At 46.1% G+C, this 22,606-nt stretch overlaps 1 protein-coding gene across 1 annotated transcript in view; it reads right to left on the reverse strand.

The window, feature by feature from the left end:
- SMS (spermine synthase) overlaps positions 1 to 10,533 on the reverse strand; it is a 70,812-nt gene extending 60,279 nt beyond the window's left edge. Inside the window, exon 1 of the mRNA XM_008170208.4 lies at positions 10,272 to 10,533. Coding sequence (XP_008168430.1) covers positions 10,272 to 10,326 — 55 coding nt within the window. The 5' untranslated portion in view covers positions 10,327 to 10,533. The remainder of the gene's footprint in view (positions 1 to 10,271) is intronic.
- Positions 10,534 to 22,606: the final 12,073 nt, after the last annotated feature.

Genomic DNA, 22,606 nt, shown 5'->3' on the forward strand with positions numbered 1-22,606 from the left:
AGAGTGCCTGTAATCTGAAATCAAGTTTCACACATACTTTCAGCAACTCCTTGGAAGGCCAATCCTGGAGGAGAGTATAGAAACAGCAGACTAAAACACTGGTTCCCAAGCCTGTAGGAGAATTCACTCCTGCTCTATTGCACCACAGGAAGTTATCCCTGCAATGAGTGAAACTGAATACAACTCAGTTTCTTTCTAGCTGCATCTATGCCGGAGAATTGCACTACTGTAGTTTACACTGGGATGACTGCAACAGTGCACCCTTCCCATCCTCCCTTCCCCCCCACCCCACCAGCATTAGCCAACCTTTTGTAAGCAAGCAGTACTTATGAGTCAAGCACTCCATGCAAGTGACTGTAGATTGTATCATCTTCTCCACAGTCCTGACACAGACTGCAGATGCCATGGAAAAACATCAGCAGTATCTAAGCTAGGCTGTTTTGGCAAAGTTCTGCCAGTGGTTCAGCTCTGCCACTCCTAGCAGGAGCATACTTAGACCTAGGCACCCACTAGCCCTTTGTCCACTGTGTCATCCAAAACTCCTCAGAGCAGGAATACGCAACACGGTGGTTAAAATGCCAATGAACAACTGTCTACACTAGCAGTCCCACCACCGGTGCTCTGCAAATGTAGTCTTGGGGTGGGGAAGAGGAGGAGACAAACACACCCTGGTGGGAATAAACACAAGTCATCCTGAGTTTTAAGACTGGAGATTATATTTTAATTTCTTTCAATTACTGTTCTAATTAGTGCTAGTACTTTAAGGAAATAACCAGTCTCAGAACCTTTCAGATCAAGTTTCTTCCTCAAAGAAGTCTGCTTTTCTGCCATCAGATACATTCGAATCATTAGCGTGGCTATTGAGGGAGTAATCACCAAGTAGTACATCATTATCATAATAGGGGAAATAGGCTCTTTACATACAAACACAAGACATTATTATTGTCATCAATTATTTTTACAGTAGACAATACAGTAGACTATTGGGCAAGTTTTGTTTTTTATTTTATTTAATTTTTTATTTTATTTAAATTAGTCTTAGACTAATAGTCTAAAAAGTATAAAAAAAAGAGCGTGGCTTGTAAAAGAAAAAAAATTGTTTCTCCTAGAATTTGAGTGAGGCTGAAGTATACCATTTAAAAAATGGACTTCAATTTACATAGCATCCTATTACAGCTAAGCATTATTGTTTGTACAACAGCTTCATAATGCCAGCAATGCTCTGGGAAATAGCAGCTAACAGATATTGCAGAACCAACAGAGTAGCAAGTACTGCTGATGGGCTTCCAATCATAACAGTAGGTATTTTAAAATCATTTCCCCTTCTCTATTTGCTTAGCATTAATAAGCCCACTAACACTTTAAAACTGAAGTATGAATGTTTTTATCATTTCTCCCCCACCCCAAAAGTCATGTGCGCGCACACACTCATTATTATAGGGTTCCCAATTCTTACTTGGCGGCCTTTTTAACTACAGAGAGAACTTTGTATAGACTTTGCAAACAGTTAAGGAAAAGATAGGTCTCATTTTGGGCTAACCCAGTGAGTGACATTATCCTTTTTTCAGAGTAGCAGCCGTGTTAGTCTGTATCCGCAAAAAGAACAGGAGTACTTGTGGCACCTTAGAGACTAACAAATTTATTAGAGCATAAGCTTTCGTGGACTACAGCCCACTTCTTCGGATGCATTATCCTTTTATGCTTTACACATCTAGCCTTATAATGGGCATATCCCCATTTAGGACCATATGGATGGTGTTCGTGTTTGGTCCAATTAACATCTTGCTGTGGGAAGAAGGGAGATATTTAATGAACTCCTACTGCAAGAGACCAAACAGCAGATGGTAAGGGAAAGCCTACAAACTGAACATTTCAAGCCCACTTAGTATTTCAAGTTCTCCAATACCAACACTGGAGAACGTACTGAGGTAAACATGCCTGGGATGTTACTTACAAATCCCAATGCATGAGGAAGAGAATGCATCTAAGTGCCTGAAATTCACTGATTGACCAAAGACCAAAAAAAATATTCTCTCAGTATGCTTGTAAATTAATTAGTACAAATTCATAAAATAATTGTGTGCATGGTAAACTCTGCACCTGGTTGCCCCAAGAAACAGTTTCCTGGTAGTAGTGTGCTTGAATGAAGCTCCACCCCACTCCACAAGCTTAACAGATTTAATAGAAGATATTTGCTTCTTCTTGACTGCCACTTGTAACTAGAGCTGATAAAAAAGAATGAATGTTTAACACAGGTTTTCCTAAGAAGCAGAATGTTTTTCCAAACTCAACTCTATTGGTAGATAGAATAGCTCCCCTCCACTGAGTTCTTTAGATCCATGTCTATTCACAGCAGCTGAGGATCCGGCCCACTATTTTGTTATAGCAATTAGCACACCAAAATTGTTCACATTTTACATAATGTCACCTGGCCCTTTCATCCAAAAATATTAAATAGAACTAGCAGACAAAGCTGTTTGATTCAGGACTTTGATATGTCTGTTCATACAACACCAGCTCTATTACTACACCTCTACCCTGATATAACGCTGTCCTCGGGAGCCAAAAAATCGTACTGCGTTATATCAAACTTGCTTTGATCCGCCGGAATGCACAGCCCCCCCGGAGCACTGCTTTACCGTGTTATATCCGAATTCGTGTTATATCAGGTCGCGTTATATAGGGGTAGAGTTGTATTCTTGTCAGATTCTTAAACCACAGTATCCAAGAGCCTTCCAGAAGTACATTAAGGGCTTGGCTACATTGGTGCTTTACAGCGCTGCAACTTTCTCGCTCAGGGGAGTGAAAAAACACCTCCCTGAGCGCAGCAAGTTACAGTGCTGTAAAGCGCCAGTGTAAACAGTGCCCCAGCGCTGGGCGCTGTAAGCTAATCCCCTCGTGGAGGTGGAGTACCTGCAGCAGCGCTTTGAAGTTTCGAGTGTAGCCACGGCCTAAGCAACATGATTAGTATTTGTCATGTCTAGTACTTTCAGTGTTGTAAATGGGCTGCTGAACCCTGGAATGAATACAGGCTGTTTGTTGGACTGCAGAGGAGGAATGGACCAATGACACCTGACTAGATTTCCTGAATGAGACCAACTGGGGGCAGGGAAGATGCGCTAGGTAGGAGCATAGTTCTTCACAGCAGTTGGGGCTGAGCTCCGTTGCTAACTGCAGAAAATCTGGACTGATGAAGCAGTTTACCACTGTAGCGGGGTGCATGCTAGGTCCCTCTGGTTTTGGCCCCTGTTGCCCTCTTCAATCAGTCAGGAATGCCTCAGCTTGATGCAAAACCAGTGTTCTTTATTTACAGTTGTTTTCCCACCACCACTTTCCACCTACATAGAGGTTTCGCAGCCAGCTTTGCCAAGTGCAGGCCTGACCAGCAACAAACCAGAAGGCTCCCGGCTCCCCACTCCCTCCCTGCCTTTATAGCCCTGGCTAATGAGGCTGGCAGGTGCTGCTCGTTACCAGGCAGACAAGCAACCAGCTCCAATCCATTCCCCTTGATTGAGGCTGGAGTGGGGCTGATCAAGTGCTTATCACTCAGCACCCTGTCACAACCACCCTGAGCAGTTTATCATGGTTTCTTTAGATGCAAGAAATGTTATCTATTTCTACAATATGTAACAGAAATTATCTAACAGGAGGAAGCATTAAAGGGATATCAACTTAAAAATCCACACAACACATCTAATTAAAAACCACTACCATTATTACAATAACCAAAAGAGTAGAGGGCAAAGTCCCTTTTGTTTACTGTGATAATTGACTATGTGGAGTTAGTTTCACTCTTCCTCCCACACAGACACTTACTCCTGTTTCTGTGGGTCTTTCATCCAGCAAGAAGGAAAAGAAAAACCCATTAAAAGAACAGGAAGAGGAAATTATAAAACCTCAAAGGAAATGAAGATGCTAATACAGTACCTCTTCCCTCCCCCCCCCCAACAAAAAAAAATTGTTTAAAATAACTAATACAGGACAGTGTAGCAGAGAACAAGTCCATAAAGAGCACTCAAGAAACACAGATTTGTGTACAGAAAAGAATCCAAGATGTGCCGAATAGAGGGACAAGAACAAAATGAAAATACTTCATCTGGCCCTCACCCTAACAAGCTTCAAACACCACCATATTTAACGTCACAGTTCTTGTATTAGTTAACCTGGTCTACAGCCAAGTTCTCTATCAAAGCTCTAAAGTAGAGTATAGCTCTTGCCATCTCTTTAGCAAGGGATGTGGTTTGTTTTCTGTCACTTGGGAGCCTGAATATTTTTCTGGTCCAGGACTTACCAGACTTATATTATACAGGAAGTCAGCCTAGATAACCATAAAGTCTTGAATTCCTTGTTTTTCCTAGATGAGGCTCTGGAGGACTAGCTAATTGTTATGTCATGATCCCACAAGCTGGTGGGAGAAGGATGGAGACTTTGCATGTTCTTGTTGACAGGTATTTCAACTAAACGTTCCATCCCTCCCCTCCCACTTAAGAGTTTTAAATACAAAATCATATCCTCTCCCATTTCAAATTACGGGTGGGAAAGATGGAGATCAGATTTGTCTTTCTGCAATGCCATGAGGTACAGGAGAAGCTAGATGGAGGAAGCACTGGTCTGCCAAATAAATGCAAGTGTTCATTCAACAGAGAGTTTGTGAACTGCTGGTCCAACAGGTAGCTAGTACTTTATATTGTTTAAATCTCTATGACTCCAATCCTATGGAGATCTATACATGTGCTTAATCATAGTTTGTAAAGTTATGCATATGCTTACACAATCAGATTTTCATAAATGCCTTAGGGAGTTAGGTTCCCAAATATTAAGGGTGGAATTAACAGGGGGGAAATTTAGGTGCCTACAGGATTAAGCAGTACCTGCCAGGAGTTTTGTAAATGCCACCTTTTACATACCAACATTTAGATACCATTGGAATTCATAAAAATCCTCTTGGCCACTGCTTAATCCTGTAGGCACCCAGGCACTTTAGGCACCAAAGTTTCCATAGTTAAGAGTCCCTGAGGCACCTACATTTCAGCAGCTAGGCACATGCACAGTCACCCAAGTTCTGAGATCACCAAGCAGAGAGGGCTGACCCTGTTCAGGCACCTAACTCTATGAGAGGATTCACAACTGTGAACCTTGAGTGGAGGAAGATGTCTCCCTCTGGCCTGGAGTTAGTTGCCTAACCCACTTTGAGGGGAGGAGCTTACACAATAATACCCCTCCCCTAGCCAAATGGGAAATGATGAGTTTAGGTGGCTCCCCACTGAACATGTTGTCTTTTGTTAATCCCTTTCTTAGGTTCTCTCTCCCCATACATTGTATAGCTGGCCTGGCTGCCTAACTCAGGATTAGGAATTCCAGTAGGTGCTGCAATGCCTAAATCCCTCACAGGCTGCTATAAAAAAGCCCAGTCTAGCTTGTATCCAGAGGAAAGAAGCCTAAGTATACTTTTTAATCATCTGCTTTATATTGTCTAGGTAGATTTCAGCTACTGCAAGTACTAGATATAATTAGGTATCACGCGGTTACTAGATATAATTAGGTATCACACCGTCTTCTTACTTTTATATAAACTGTCCATTCAGAGAGAGAGTCATGATTTTAAAGACTGAATATATTACTATACATTAACATTTCCTAAACCACAATATCATTCAATAGCCTGGAATGATATATTTGGGAGCAGGAGACACTTGAAAAGTTATATACTAAAAACAAGACTCTCCAGTTGCTGTCCGATTGCAGAGCAATGTAAGGCGTACAGATAACGCACATTACTCTAACGAACAAAAACAGTTCAAAGATACATCAACAGTTTGTTAGTAGTTTCATGACATTCCAGAGCACATTACCATCACCCTGCAACACTGCTAGCTGCAGCTGTTATTTTTCTGTTCAAAAATTGTATTGCCCATATAGGAGATAAAAAACAAGCTAGTTAATAACCTTTGATTCAGCCTTTATATCCAACTTATTTCTATAGATTATATGTACTGGTTTCATTACAGAAATCATACCAATATTTTGTTTTGGGCCACAACTATATTAGAGGTGAAATTCAATATAAAAAAAAAAAAAACACAACTTGAGTTGAGGACACTGTCATCTGGGGAAAAGAGACTCACTCCTCTCCAAAGACTGGTTTCAGAGTAGCAGCCGTGTTAGTCTGTATCCGCAAAAAGAACAGGAGTACTTGTGGCACCTTAGAGACTAACAAATTTATTAGAGCATAAGCTTTCGTGGACTACAGCCCACTTCTTCGGATATGCATAGTCCACGAAAGCTTATGCTCTAACAAATTTGTTAGTCTCTAAGGTGCCACAAGTACTCCTGTTCTTTCTCCAAAGACTGTTAACCTACTGTTGTTGCAGAAACACACAAGAATAAAAGTAGTTTTCTTCATTCACTTATGTATTGGACAACTCTTCCCTGTTTAGTCAACTTCCCCTTTTGTTGTTAAGGTGAGTACTTCACACACACTAACTAGAAAGAGAAAAGTGTTGTAAAAACAATAGGAAAGTAGGATTTTAAAGACACAATAAGGCAGATGTAACACCTGAAAACACTGCCCCTGTTAACGGGGACAGGCATAGACGGGGGAGGGGGGCAGACACAGAAAAGTATTAAGGACAGACTATGTTGTTAAAGTACACAAACTTTTACAATTATTTTCCCTTCTGTGATATCTTGATGGTTCTCTAAAAATGTATTATCCTGCACTGTCAAAAATGCTATGGATTGCAATGAAGCTTCTAGAATCTATGATATCTTCACTGAAACAGAATTCCCAAAAAGGATTTGTTTAACACTGTCCCCAACCCAAACAGCCTGGAAAAAGTACTCCTGGGGGCATTCTGCACCAAAAAAATAAAAACTCCGTGCAAAATTCTGCAAATTATATTTGTCAAATAAATGTAGCGACTTCAGCGTGGCATTGGGGAGCACAGGCCACTGACTGCAGAGGTGGGAGATCATTGTGCAGCCCCCCCCCCCCCCCCCCCCCGACACACACAGACTCAGCGGTGAGGCTGCACTCAATCCACACACAGCTCAAGGAATGGGCCTGCCCCAGAACCACCCCAGGACCCTGCCCCTCCATGTCAGGTGCACTAGGTGTGGCCAGGCAAGATCCAAGCATGGAGAGGCTTAGTGCGGGGGGATCCAAGTGTGGGTTGAGGGGGTTCTGTGTGGGGCAATATGGGTGCGGGCGGCTCAGGGATCCGGGTGTGGGTGGGATCTGGACGCACAGGGGCTTGTTGGTGGGTGGAGAGGGTTGCGGGGGCAAAGGTAATGGGACTCTGCAGGGGGGTCCAGCTGAATGTGGTTGGGGATCTGGGTGTGGGGGGATATAGAGCTTGACAGGGGCGTCTGGATGTGGGGGGCTAAGTGAGGGGTCCAGATGCTGGGGGAGTGGGGCTCATTGGAGTGGAGATTCAGGTGCAACTGGCTGGGGCTCAGTGATGTGGGGATCTGGGTGCGGGTGGCTCGTTGGAGTGGTCCAGGTGCAGGGGGAGTGGGCTCATCAGGGGGGTTCCAAGTCAGGGAGTGAGGCTCAGCGGGAGGGTCTGGGTACAAGGGGATCTGGATGCATGGGGGTTGAGTGGATGGGGGAGCAGCTCCCTGTACATGAATACCTCCTCCCCTAGCGATGGATGCAGGAAGTGGTGGGTGAGGGTAAGTGTGCAGAGCTTCCTGTAGCTGGTGGAGAAATCTGGGGGTGGGTCTTACCCAGCCCTAGATGCAGTGCAGGGGAAGAGGGAGTCCTATCCTCCCCAGCCCAGCTGGGATTAGCAGCTGAGTCAGGCGCAGGATAGGAGCCACCAGCCAGGTCTTCCCCAGCCCCACCCCCTACCCCTACCTCTCTGACAGCTGCCCCGCAACATACTTCTGGGGAGGGTCACATGACCGCACTTGTGGCTTCCGTTTGCTTTCCCGATAGAAAGTCATTTTTCTGCAGGGAAGCAAAGAAAACTGCAAGGGACATAAATTATGTGCATGCGCAGTAGCGCAGAATTCCCCCAGGAGTAAAAAAGGGTGCATTCAACAACTAAAAAAAAAATTATTTAAAATAAATATTGTCAGAGTAATTAATAACTAGCAAGGTAATCAAGTGTTTACTTGCCTCCTTACAAAGCTATCAATTTCAATTTACAGACTTTGATTGGCACTCAAAGTTTACTACAACGCTCTCCATAAGTGAAATATATCACCCACCTAGTTTACCAAATGAAGTTAATACTTTTATTGAGTTTTGGCTCGAACCTGCCTCCCCATCCTGCAACTGACCAGTCTGTGGCTGTAGTCAGTAGTTAAAATCTGATCCCCAGCTCACTTTTATCACTACTTACTGCCAGGAATTCTGCACACCATCATCTGATAAGAAATTCAGGAATAGCTTACAAAATTATAATAAATTATGTTGGATGTGTGTCCCTCTACTTTGTTTTGACCCAGAAAAAAATCAGCAGGTCATTTCCTGTTACCCCATTTTAAATAAGAGAAAAATGCCACTTTTAGCATTTCACTGACAAGTCATAACAGACTAAATAATGAAATGCCACAGGTCAAATTTTCAGGACATCCCATTTTACCAGTAATGTCTCCTCCCCAAGGCAACCTCAGAAAGCCTAATATGGATAGGAGGTTTTTATCAAAAATATCTAGTTTTTAATAAGAACAGATCTAAACATTTTATTAAGATGTTTTTTAAAAAGTGAACGGTACAGAGTTTAAGTGTAGAAGTTTCTGGTTATCAGGGAATAACGTACAGATTATCAAGGGGCGCAAAGTTCAATTTAAGATTTGATGGCTAAGGAATACATAATCGGCAGTATCCCCGATTGGGGGATCAAAGGTTAACAGGTCAAAGTACAGATATTGAGATAAGAGAGTATGTTGTTCATATAATGGCTACATTCAGGTGTGGAGTATCATGAGTGGATACAATGATGAGGATGGATTGACCCTCATTTGGTGAGATATAATGTTCAGTGAGTTTATGGTTCCAGTTCATATGGTCCAACAGACAAGTACATACATAAGTCAACCCCACAGACTGAAGTCATCATGCTAAATCACAGCATGTAAGCCATGAATGCACACCCCCACCAACTCCCTTCCTATAGCACCATAACAAAGGGATAAACAATTAAAAACAAAACTTGAGTCTTTTCTAGCTTAGCTACCCCTGTCATTTGCAAGAGGCCGACAATGTACATTTCCAAACCAGGTCTCCGAAAATCCAATCCGGGCACTTCCTTGTTTCCTCTCTCTATATCATATTGTTGTATTTCCCTCCAACCCTCCCAAACACAAATACTTCATTTTGCCTCGCTTTACTTCCACACTAGGCCAAGCATTACCTTGGCCAGATCCCATTTCCCACCAGGATAAACGCAGAAAAATAAAAATAATCTCGCCAAGAGAAAGTCACCCAGCCAAGGGACAGAAAAAGGTCACGCACGCGGCAAAGAAATGCTTAATAGAAGCAACATCCTTCCCCCAGACGCACACAATTTTAAGTGACAATCCACTTATTTGCACTAAACACTTGCATTAACACTCTAGGCTGGCGAAGCAGAGTTGCACTAGGTGCGTTGCTAGGCTGGCTGCCGATGCCGAGCGGACTTTGTATTTTTTTCCCTACGGGTCGGGGAGATGAATTGTGCAGAGACGGACAGCAAAGGGGTTGCATGGCGAGGCACGAGGGGAGCTGCGCGCCCGGAGTGGCGGACGTATCTGCATGCCTGGGGAGAGGCGGGGGAGCTCCGCATGTACGGGGAGACACAGGGCAAGGGGAACCTGCACGCCTGAAGGGCGAGGGCAATTGCATATATAAAGGACAGGGAGATCTGCATGCCTGAGGGGGGTTACCCCAGGGGGCCCTACAACATGGGGGAGGGGAGACCACAGGAGACGTGCAGGCGGGGGTGGGGGAGCAACCTACACACCGGGGGGAGGGGCAGCCGGATGCCTGCACGGGGGAATCAGCTGCGTGCCTGGAAGGAGTGGGGTGCGGGGGGGGGAGATCTGGAAGGAAGGAGCGCAAGGATTTGGGGAGGGAAGCGCTCGCATGTGGCCGCTGGCTGATGGGCAGAGCCCGGCGGCGGCTGGAGCAGCAGGAGGGCCTGCAGCAAGGAGCGGGCCGGGGCCGGCTCCCCCTGGCCCGCTGTCTGACTGGCCAGAGGCGGAGCACCAGCCGCCGCTCGGGGCGGGGAGGTGCAAGCGGGGGGCGCTAGCAAGTGGGGAGCGGGGCGGGCGGGGGCGCTGACCTGGGGCGCTGAGCAGGAAGTCCAGGGTTCTGTGTCGCGCTGCTGCTGCTGCCATGGCGAGGCGGAGCCCTGTGCCATGCCTGGTGGCGGCGGCCGCTGCTGCTGCGCTGCGAGTGCCACTGCCAGAGCCTGTGTGCGGCGTGGGGCTGCTGCGTTGCCGCGTGTGCGGCGGGCTGGGGGAGCGCAGGGGGAGGGACCCGCCAGCGCCGCCCAGCCCACACGGAGGGGAGCGCAACCGCGGCGGCGAGGCTGTGCTGCAGGCGGGCCGCGGAGTCCCAACCTTGCGGGGGGGGGGTCCCAGCCTTCCCCCTTCACTGCCGCCCATAGGTCTGGGAGACACTGGGCAGTAATTAAACAGCAAACAAACCCTGGCGCCCTGCTGCGCTCCCAGCCCAGGCAATATCCCCTCTCCCTCCCTGGCACGCCCACGCTGTACCAGCACCAGGAGAGGGGAAGAGTGAGCGCAATACTTTGGTTCCTTGGGTTGTAAGCCCAGCAAGGAACGAAAGAACAGCCATATTGGGTCAGAGCAAAGGTCCCTGTAGCCCAGTATCCTGTCTTCCGACTGGCCAATGCCAGGCGCCCCAGAGGGAATGAACACAACAGGTAATCATCAAGTGAGCCAGAAGGCAGTCAGAGGTTTAGGGACACAGTAAGAACCTATAACCATCTTTTTATTGTGCTTGTTCAGTGCCCAGCCCATGACTGGGGCTCCTATGTACAACAGTACTGCAAAAGAACTGATTGTATTAGTTTTATGTGCTTCCTTTGCTGCCCTGCGCCTCTCTTTGGAACATGATGGATTCTAGAGTTGGACCCTTCCCAAACCTTCAGTTGTTTTTGGAGCAGACAGATGCCACCTGTGCTGCCACAACAAAAATACACTCCCACCCCCTGAGTTCTCCCAGGGACTTGTTTCACAGAAATACCACAGAGTTCCCAGTGTTCTCCCAGTCCTAACTTCATTGCCTAGTAGGAAGGCTGCTGTCACTCTCCTTCAAAACATTTAAGAAAGGCTGCTGTAAGGAAACTTTTAAAATCTTTGAATAAAATTAGAATTGCAAGATGAGACGATGCATACCACAAACAGCAGATGAAAGAGGCAACATGTAAACAATGGGTGGTAGTAAAAATTTTAGTTCAAGCAGCTGTGGCTGATTTGACATCTAGAAATGTATCATTTTGTGGCATGGTTACCAAAAACTCGACTGAAACATGCAACCAGACCATAGCAGCCAATAAGACATGTGTCATGGACTAGCTGGCCCTTTGAGGCAAGCTCTGCCCATCATTTAGCAGCTATCCCTAGAGTTACTGAGGAGCTGCCATTAGTTCATTAATGACCCCACTGGGTGTAATGGGGCTTAATTAGAAAGACTAACCCCAGCTGTGCTGGTGAAGCAGGGTGAGTACTATTCAAACAGAGCTGGGAACTCAGAAGAAAGGTGGACTCTAGAGAAAGAAACAAGAGGAGTTCCCCTCCAGGAAGAGTCTGAGGCAGTCAAGCTGAATCACCTGGAGAGGAGAGGAGAGGAGAGGCTTAGGGGAGGAGGGGAAGAGCAATGAGTTAGGGCCTAAAAGTAGCAGGGAGTTCCTCAGAGGTAAACTGCTAAGGCCTGGTCTACACTACGAGTTTAGGTCGACTTTAGCAGCGTTAAATCGAATTAAGCCTGGACACGTCCACACGACGAAGCCCTTTCTATCGACTTAAGGGGCCCTTTAAACCAGTTTCTTTACTCCACCTCTGACGAGGGGATTAGCGATAAAATCGGCCTTAGCGGGTCGGAATTGGGGTAGTGTGGATGGAATTTGACGTTATTGGCCTCCGGGAGCTATCCCACAGTGCTTCATTATGACCGCTCTGGACAGCACTCTCAACTCAGATGCACTGACCAGGTAGACAGGAAAAGCCCCGCGAACGTTTGAATTTCATTTCCTGTTTGCCCAGCGTGGAGAGCACAGGTGACCACGCAGAGCTCATCAGCACAGGTAACCATGATAGAGTCCCAGGATCGCAAAAGAGCTCCAGCATGGACTGAACGGGAGGTACGGGATCTGCTCGCCATATGGGGAGATGAATCAGTGCTAGCTGAACTCCGTAGCAGTAAAAGAAATGGCAAAATATTAGAAAAGGTCTCCAAGGTCATGAAGGACAGAGGCCATAACAAGGACACACAGCAGTGCCGCGTGAAAATTAAGGAGCTAAGGCAAGCCTACCACAAAGCCAGAGAGGCAAACGGAAGGTTCGGGGCACAGCCGCAAACATGCCGCTTCTACGCAGAGCTGCATGCCATGCTAGGGGGTGCCGCCACCACTACCCCAACCGTGTGCTATGACTCCTTCACTGGAGAAACACAAAGGGAAGAGGGTTCGGGGTATGAGGAAAAGGAAGATGAAGATAATGTGGATAGCTCACAGCAGCAAGGAAGCGGAGAAACCGGTTTCCCCAACAGCCAGGATATGTTTATCACCCTGGACCTGGAGCCAGTAACCCCTGAACTCACCCAAGGCGTGCTCCCAGACCCTGAGGGCACACCGGAGACCTCTAGTGAGTGTACCTTTGTAAATATTACACATGGTTTAAAAGCAAGCGTGTTTAATGATTAATGATTCATTTGCCCTGGCAATCACGGCCAGTACAGCTACTGGAAAAGTCTGTTAACGTGTATGGGAATGGAGCGGAAATCCTCCAGGGACATCTCCAGAAAGCTCTCCTTCATGTACTCCCAAAGCCTTTGCAAAAGGTTTCTGGGGAGGGCTGCCTTATCCCGTCCGCCATGGTAGGACACTTTACCACGCCAGGCCAGTAGCACGTAGTCTGGAATCATTGCATAGCAAAGCATGGCAGCGTATGGTCCTGGTGTTTGCTGGCATGCAGACAACATCCATTCCTTATCTCTCTTTGTTATCCTCAGGAGAGTGATATCATTCACGGTCACCTGGTTGAAATGGGGTGATTTTATTAAGGGGACATTCAGATGTGCCCGTTCCTGCTCGGCTGAACAGAAATGTTCCCCGCTGTTAGCCACGCGGTGGTGGGGGAGGGGTGAAGTGATCATCCCAGAGAATTGGGAGTGAGGGGGGTTAGTTGGGTTTGTGCTGCATGTTAACCCGGGAACCGCAGCCCCTCCTTTTACATTGCAAACCCATTTTAAATGGCCAACCCAATGAGTGCTTGGTATGGGAAATGAGGGCGCTACTGTTTGAAACCATTCCCACATGTTAAGAAGGTGAAAAAAGCCAAAAGACTGTGGCTTACCATGGCTGCCTGCAAGCCGAAATCTGTTGCCTGGCACTGCGTGAGTGATCTCTCACACCAAACCAGCAGGCCCACAATATAAGAGGAAAAATGCGACCTTGTAACGAAAGCACATGTGCTGTGTAATGTGAACAGCAAAATTTAACGTGAAAGAGTGTACCCATTGTTCTCTAAAATGTGTCTTTTTTAACCACCTCTCCCTTCTCCTCCACCAGCTGCAAATGTTTCTCCTTCACAGAGGCTAGTGAAGATTAGAAGGAGAAAACGGCGGACTCGGGATGACATGTTCACGGAGCTCCAGATGTCCTCCCACGCTGAAAGAGCACAGCAGAATGCGTGGAGGCAGTCAATGTCAGACTACAGAAAAGCATAGTATGAACGAGAGGAGAGGTGGCAGGCTGAATCGCGGGATGAACAGAGCAAGTGGCGGGCTGAAGATGATAGGTGGCGTCAGCTTGCAGACAGAAGGCAAGAGTCGATGCTCCGGCTGCTGGAGCATCAAACTGATATGCTTCAGCGTATGGTTGAGCTGCAGGAAAGGCAGCAGGAGCAGAGACCACCGCCACAGCCCCTGTGTAACCAACAGCCCTCCTCCTCAAGTCCCACTGCCTCCTCACCCAGACGCCCAAGAACACGGTGGGGGGGCCTCCGGCCACCCAATCACTCCACCCCAGATGATTGCCCGAGCATCAGAAGGCTGGCCTTCAATAAGAGTTAAAGTTTTAAACTGCAGTGTGTCCTTTTCCTTCCCTCCTCCCGCACTCATCCCGGGCTACCTTGGCAATTATCCCCCTAGTTGTGTGATGAATTAATAAAGAATGTATGAATGTGAAGTAACAATGACTTTATTGTCTCTGCAAGCGGTGCTCGAAGGGGGAGGGGAGGGTTGGGTTTTTGGTTTACAGGGAAGTAGAGTGAACCGAGTGGGGCGGAGGGTTCATCAAGGAGAAACAAACAGAAGTCTCACATTGTAGCCTGGCCAGTCACAAAACTCGTTTTCAAAGCTTCTCTGATGCGCACCGCGCCCTGCTGTGCTCCTCTAACCGCCCTGGTGTCTGGCTGCGCGTAATCAGCGGCCAGGCGATGTGCCTCAACCTCCCACCCCGCCATAAATGTCTCCCCCTTACTCTCACAGATATTGTGGAGCGCACAGCAAGCAGCAATAACAATGGGGATATTCTTTTCGCTGAGGTCTGAGCGAGTCAGTAAGCTGCGCCAGCGCGCTTTTAAACGTCCAAATGCACATTCCACCACCATTCGGCACTTGCTCAGCCTGTAGTTGAACAGGTCCTGACTACTGTCCAGGCTGCCTGTGTATGGCTTCATGAGCCATGGCATTAAGGGGTAGGCTGGGTCCCCAAGGATAACTATAGGCATTTCAACATCCCAACAGTTATTTTCTGGTCCGGGAAGAAAGTCCCTTCCTCCAGCTTTCGAAACAGAGCAGAGTTCCTGAAGACGTGAGCATCATGTACCTTTCCCGGCCATCCCACGTTGATGTTGGTGAAACGTCCCTTGTGATCCACCAGGGCTTGCAGCAGCATTGAAAAGTACCCCTTGCGGTTTATGTACTTGGTGGCTTGGTGCTCTGGTGCCAAGATAGGGAGATGGATTCCGTCTATTGCCCCACCACAGTTTGGGAATCCCATTTCAGCAAAACCATCCATTATGGCCTGCACGTTTCCCAGAGTCACTACCCTTGATATCACCAGGTCTTTCATTGCCCTGGCAACTTGGATCACAGCAGTCCCCACAGGAGATTTGTCCACTCCAAATTGATTCCCAACTGACCAGTAGCTGTCTGGCGTTGCAAGCTTCCACAGGGCTATCGCCACTCGCTTCTCAACTGTGAGGGCTGCTCTCATCCTGGTATTCTGGCGCTTCAGGGCAGGGGAAAGCAAGTCACAAAGTTCCATGAAAGTGCCCTTACGCATGCGAAAGTTTCGCAGCCACTGGGAATCGTCCCACACCTGCAGCACGATGCAATCCCACCAGTCTGTGCTTGTTTCCCAGGCCCAGAATTGGCATTTCACGGCATGAACCTGCCCCAGTAACACCATGATTTGCACATTGCTGGGGCCTGTACTTTGTGAGAGGTCTATGTCCATGTCAATTTCCTCATCACTCTCGTCGCCTCGCTGCAATCGCCTCCTCGCCTGGTCCTGGTTTTGCTTTGGTGTGTCCTGGCTCTGCATATACTCCAGGACAATGCGCATGGTGTTCATAGTGCTCATAATTGCCGCAGTGATCTGAGCGGGCTCCATGATCCCAGTGCTATCGCGTCTGGTCTGAAAAAAGGCGCGAAACTAGTATCTGATGGACGGAGGGAGAGAGGGAGGGACAAGTGACGACATGGCATACAGGTACAGGGAATTAAAATCAACAACGGTGGCTGTGCATCAGGGAGAAACACAAACAACTGTCACACAGAATGCCCCCCCCACCCAAAGATTAAACTCAAAACCCTGGGTTTAGCAGGCTGTTGATTTCACGGAGGGAGGGGGAAGCAAATGAATACAGAACAAATCTATTTTTTACATCTTAAACTGGCAGACGACGGTGCAGCATGACTGATAGCCCTCGGCATCTTCTGGGTGCTTGGCAGAAAATACTGGGCGCTTGGCAGAAAATAGCATACTACGACTGATAGCCATCATCGTCGAGACTGCCCAGGTGCCCATGATTGACAGCCACTGCAGTACGATGACGACGGATACCAGTCGTAATATACCATCTTCTACCAAAAGGCAAGGGGCTGCTGTTGTGTGCAATGCAGCCCCACCTCTGCCAGCCCCACATCTGCCAGCACCCAGATTGCTGATGAAGGCTACCAGTCATACTGCACCGTCTACTGCCAAAAGGCAATTAGCTGCTGCTGTGTAGCAATGCAGTACCACGTCTGCTGGCACCCAGAGGACATATGGTGACAGTGAGCTGAGCTGAGCGGGCTCCATTCTTGGCGTGGTATGTTGTCTGCACAGGTAACCCAGTTAAAAAGGCATGAATCGATTGTCTGCCGTTGCTCTGATGGAGGGGGAGGTGCCTGATGACATGTACCCAGAACCCCCCGCGACACTGTTTTGCATCATTCAGGCATTGGGATCTCAACCCAGAATTCCAATGGGCGGCGGAGACTGCGGGAACTGTGGGATAGCTACCCATAGTGCAATGCTCCGGAAGTCGACGCTAGCCTCGGTACTGTGGACGCGGTCCGCCGACTTCATGCGCTTAGAGCATTTTATGTGGGGACACACACAATCGGCTGTATACAACCGATTTCTATAAAACCGACTTCTATAAATTCGACCTAATTTCGTAGTGTAGACATACCCTAAGAGTCCCTAGCAAAGGGAAACGGGGGTAACCCTGCTGGGGAAGAAGCTGTTCAAGAGTGTCTCTACAGGGGCCAAGAAGCAAAAGATTTCATGAGCGTTTGAGATGAGCAGAAGTTTGGACACTTTGAACTTTAAATTGGACCTTTAGTTACCCTAGAAGAAGAGTGAATTATTACATGACTTGGCCGGAGAGCTGAGCTGTAGAAGAGTGGTGGTCGTACTACATGTAGGTACCAGTGACAGAGGGAAAGGTAGAAGAGAGGTCCTGGAGGTCAAATGTAGGTTACTAGGTAAGAGATTAAAGTCCAGGACCTCCATGATAGCATTCTCTGAAATGCTTTCAATTCCACATGAGGTTCTGCCTGTCTAACTGGCTCTGCAGGGTCTCACTGGATGAGATAATGGTGTTAGGAGGAGGGATTAAGGCTTACTGGGAACCTTTTGGGAAAGAAGGAGCCTTTGCAGCAGAGATGGGCTCCACCTAAACCAAAATGGAACCAGATTGCTGGCATGTAAAATTAAAAAGGATGTAGAGGAGTTCTTAATGGCTGGAGGAAAGCTGACAGGTGCAGAGGAGCACACAGTTCAGACACAGACATTCTTAAGGTGAGGATTTAATAAAAGGGATACTCTATCCTAGTAAAAAAGGAGAAGATAGAAGTAGATAAAGTACAGATAGGAACTGGAGAGAAACAGTCAAATAAAAATTATATCTCATGAAAGCAGACAATTAAATGTTGGCAAATTTTGTAAGTGCTTATTTATTTACAAATACTAGAAGTCTAAATGCTAAGATGGATGAACTTGAGTGCCTGGTATTAAATGAGGATATTGATATAATAGGCATCACAGAAACTTGGTGGAATGATGTTAATCAATGGGACACAGTAATACTAGAGTATTAAATATATAGGAATGACAAAGTAGGTTGTGTGGGTTGTGCTGGTGGAGGAGTGGCATGATATGTGATGGAAAGAACAGTCAAATATAGTAAAAAACTGAAATGAATCAAACAGTAGCATGGAATCTCTGAATAGAAATTCCATGCTTGAACAATAAGAATATAGCAGTAGGAATATACTACTGATCAGGATGGTGATTGTGAAATGCTCAGGGAGATTGGAGAGGCTACAAAATCAGAAAGCCCGGTAATATTGGGGGATTTCAATTATCTCCATATTGATTGGGTTCATGTCACCTCAGGATGGGATGCAGAGAAAATTTCTAGACACCATTAATGACCACTTGGAGCAGTTTCAACCCACAAGGGGAGAGGCAATTCCTGATTTAGGCCTTGGCTACACTGGCATTGTACAGCGCTGCAACTTGCTGCGCTCAGGGATGTGAAAACATTCCATTCCCCCCCCCCCCCCCCCCGAGCGCTGCGAGTACAGCGCTGTAAAGTGTGAGTGTAATCAGAGCCTGCAGCGCTGCACGCTCACTCGCAGCGCTGCAAGCCATTCCCCTGGGAGAGGTGGAGTACTTACAGTGCTGCGAGAGAGCTCTCGCAGCGCTGGCAGCGCGACTACACTTGTGCTGGGCAGCGCTGGGAAGTCCTGAGTGTAGCCAAGGCCTAAGGCTTAAGTGGAACACAGGACCTGGCCCAAGAAAATGTAGTTGAACTGCTTGATACTAGTGACCATAAAGAAACTAAATTTAAACATTCTTGTAGGGAAAATACAAAAGAAACCCATCACAGTAGTATTTAACTTCCAAAAGGGGAATTACACAAAAACAAGGAAGCTAGTTAAACAGAAATTAAAAAGAATAGTCACAAGAGTGAAATGCCTTTAAGCTGCTTGGAAACTATTTTAAAAAACCATAACAGAAGCTCAAACTAAATGTATACCCCAAATAAATAAATAAAACAAACCAAAAAAATGCCACCATGGCTTAACAATAGGGTAAAAGAGGTGGTTGGAGGCAAAAAGGCATCCTTTTAAAACTGAAAGTCAAATCTTACTGAGGAAAATAGAAAGGAGAATAAATTCTGACAAGTTAAGTATAATTAGGCAGGCTAAAAATAATTTGAAGAGCAACTAGCAAAAGACACAAACTAACAGCAAAATTAAATAAGTAAATCAGAAGCAGGAAGCCTGCCAAACAGTGAGTGTGGCCACTGGACAATCAAGGTACTAAATGAGCACTCAAGGAAAATAAGGTCATTCCAAAAAAGCTAAATGAAGTCTTTGTATCAATCTTCAATGCAGAGAATGTGAGGATGTGAGGGAGATTCCCACACCTGAGACATTCTTTTTAGGTTACAGCCCCCGTGGAACCGCTGTGGCACAGGAGTGCCTGTGGCACGGAGCTGGCGTAACCACCATCCCAAAGAGCCCTAGGAATAGGCTGGGGAATGAGGGTGTGACTGGAACACCGTAACTGTTTCCAGATTCCAGAAGGTAATTGGGCAAAAGGTAAGGGAACCCTCACCCCAGCACTGGAATCCAAAGTATAAAGTTACCTCTGGCTAGAGTTTGCCCAAGAATAAGACATGAAGATGGCATCTAAATTGTAACAAGTGCTTTCCTAATTGTGACTTGAAATATATAGGATTTTCCAAAACAACTCTTTCTCATTTGGCATTTATATATATGCATGAAGTATACATTTATTGCCTTCCTAGGACAATTTTTATATGATACAATTAAAAACATTTTGAATTTAATTATAGGTGGGGCTAGTAGCACTGCCTACTATGAAGGCTGTTTGACACTTCCCATTATAAATCCTGTTGTTCATTGTAATTTAGCCAGACTTTAAGTGAGTGGGCTGAAATTTTCCATGCCAGGTGTTTTAACAGTGTTGTGGGGTTGGTTTTGTATTTTTAGAGGGGGAGAGAGGGTTATGCAATATACATAAACTATATTCCACTCTGAAGTTTGAAGGCTGTGTATGCATTCAGAATGCTGCAAGCTTCTCAATTTCTCTCGTTATATTACACACACAATACTACATACATTAAAAGACATTATTAAGGTTGTAAAGTCAAGCACTTGAAAGCTAGCAAATGCCAGAATTAAGGTTTCCTGCCTCTTTCAGTGCTCAGACTGGACCTGCTTTGGGGATGAATCAGGGCTGTGTAAGTTAAGGACACTACTCCTGCTCCATTTGTTGCAGAAATTAAGTGTGTAGTGCAGGGATCGGCAACCTTTGGCACGCGGCCCATCAGGGAAATCCGCTGGTGGGCCGGGACGGTTTGTTTACCTGCAGCGTCCGCAGGTTCGGCCGATCGCAACTCCCACTGGCAGTGGTTCGCCATTCCAGGCAAAAGGTTGCCGATCCCTGGTGTAGTGAATGAGGTAGGGGACTGCAGAAAGAGAAGGGATGGTTTAAGTAGTTCAGTGCTGCCCTAGAGAGCTGGATTCTATTCCTGCCTGTGCCACAGAATTCTGATGTGATACTAGTCAAATTACGAAATTTTCACATGTTGTGTATTCCTCATGTTCTCGTACCTGACTTTAGACCAGGGATCGGCAACCTTTGGCCCGTGGCCCTTCAGGGTAAGTACCCTGGCGGGCCGGGCCGATTTGTTTACCTGCTGCGTCCACAGGTTTGGCCAATCATGGCTCCCACTGGCCGCGGTTCGTCCCAGGCCAATGGGGGCTGCGGGAAGTGGCAGCCAGCACATCCCTCGTCCCGCGCCGCTTCCCGCAGCCCCCATTGGCCTGGGACGGCGAACCACACTGTGAATATGCACTGTGAAGTGTGCCAACCTTTAAGATCACCCTAAAATGAGTACTGGTTAGTAACAGAAAAGTAGTCATACCTAGGCTTGGAAACACATATGACAAAATTGTGGTGCAATGCTCTGATAGAAATCCCATCCCCTTTACACTTCCCTTCAGCTGCAGACATGGGCTTGGCTTTTCACCAGTGATATGCCTCTGGCTTTCCAAGTCTTTAGTATTTGCTTCTGGTTCATAGAAGTCTGCTAAATTTTTCTGGTCCTGTTTTGGAAGAGAAGGATGTGGAAAAGGCAGGATCTCAGAACGTATTTTGTGGGGAATTGAAGGTAAAGCTTACAGAGAATTTATAAGCATTTACATATATTATGTCTTGTAATGCGAGAGAGAATTTAAGTAGAATGTATTTTCTAAATGTGTCATCTGTTTAGCTCACGCTTGTCAAAGAAGAATGGAATTCACTACTCTGACAAAGCTGGGCCTTTAATTTATTAATTATCTATCTAGGTTCTGATACCAACCCCCCTGGTATATCTGAGTATATTACAATTTGTTAAAGCAAACACAAGATCTCTCCCTTGCCCTCCCCTCATGTAGGGACTTAGACACAGATTTTGAACAGTATTTAGACATTGGTCCACTCAATTAGAAAAGCCTAAGATCCAGATCCTCAAAGGTATTTAGGCGTCTAACCCCTGTGATTTCAAAGGAAGTGAGGATCTGGGCCCAAGTAACTTCGCCATCTTCAAAAGTGATTTAGGCACTTAGGACCCCAAGTCTCATTTTCGGAAACACCTAAATACCTTTAAAAATCTGGGTGTTGGGTTGAATAATTAAATACATCCTTACAATTCTAGGAAAGTACAACAAAGTTTGACCTGTCTTTACTTATTTCAATTCTGTAACAAGAGACCTAGAAAGTCAAATTATATCTTAGATTCTAAGGGTTCTTAAACAACATGACAATTCTGGAAAATTTTGGCAAACTGAGAAAAAAGTTAATTGCTTAAATAAATACTATTGTAAATTACAACCAGTTATCTGGTACCCTAGTTCTGTACACATGGTGCACTTGTTTAAATCAGGAGTGACTTAGTTAAGGTTCATACTGGGATTGTAGTGGTGTGAAAGTGGAATGAAGCCTATGCTGTTATTAAAAAAGTGGTTCTCAACCAGTGGGTCTTGCCCCATTTATTTTCTTGGTTGCCCTCTAGTTCTAGCTGGGTTGCATGCCGGCTCAGCCTTTTACAAATTTTGTAAAGCAGAAAAAAGAATATCTACTTAATCAGTGAATCTCGCTTAGAATTATGTGAAGAAAATAATAGTACTACTGATCAAACTGTTCATGCAGAAGGAGGCACCATGTGGGGAGGGGCTGGTGGGAAATAGAAAGGAAATAAAAATAAAAATCATTCAGACAGCAAGGGAGGCAGAGTGACTATACAGAGTCCACAGAGGGAAAGGAACGTAATAGAGAAGATAGGGAAAGAACACAGTTCAGAAACCAGTCCTGCTAAGTTATTAATTATGCAATACTATTGCTCAGTAAGATGGTCTTTTCTTAATTGTTTTATTTTTCTACTCCCCCTTATATGGAGGATGTTTAAAAGGCACCACAGAATTTGTATCATCAGGAGAACACCCAGCCATATTTATACAACAAGTACCACACCGTTCACAGCGGCAAGCAAAGCCCCCAGCCCAGCAGTATTTATAATTTGCAGCAGGCACAACGGAATAGATACCAGCAGGCACAAAGCAAAATATACATAATTTAAAGTACACAAGACAGACAGTATCTCAAGATAGCACAAGAGTACACTACGGTGGCTGACTGTGAAAAAGCCTCCCTCAAACACATAGCTCCATGTGGAGATCTTCTAATAATCCTGCCATCTGGCTTCTCAAATTCAGCAGGCATCTGCTCCACCACTCCCCTCTACCCTGAGAGTAGCTCTTCCCCCTTTGCTTCCCATATATTATGCAGTACACAACATACAGCTATAACCATTGGGATGTTTTACTCACTGAGATCTAATCTAATGAGTAAACAAC

The sequence above is a fragment of the Chrysemys picta genome, chromosome 1, assembly GCF_011386835.1.
Source record: "Chrysemys picta bellii isolate R12L10 chromosome 1, ASM1138683v2, whole genome shotgun sequence".
Classification (NCBI taxonomy): domain Eukaryota; kingdom Metazoa; phylum Chordata; order Testudines; family Emydidae; genus Chrysemys; species Chrysemys picta.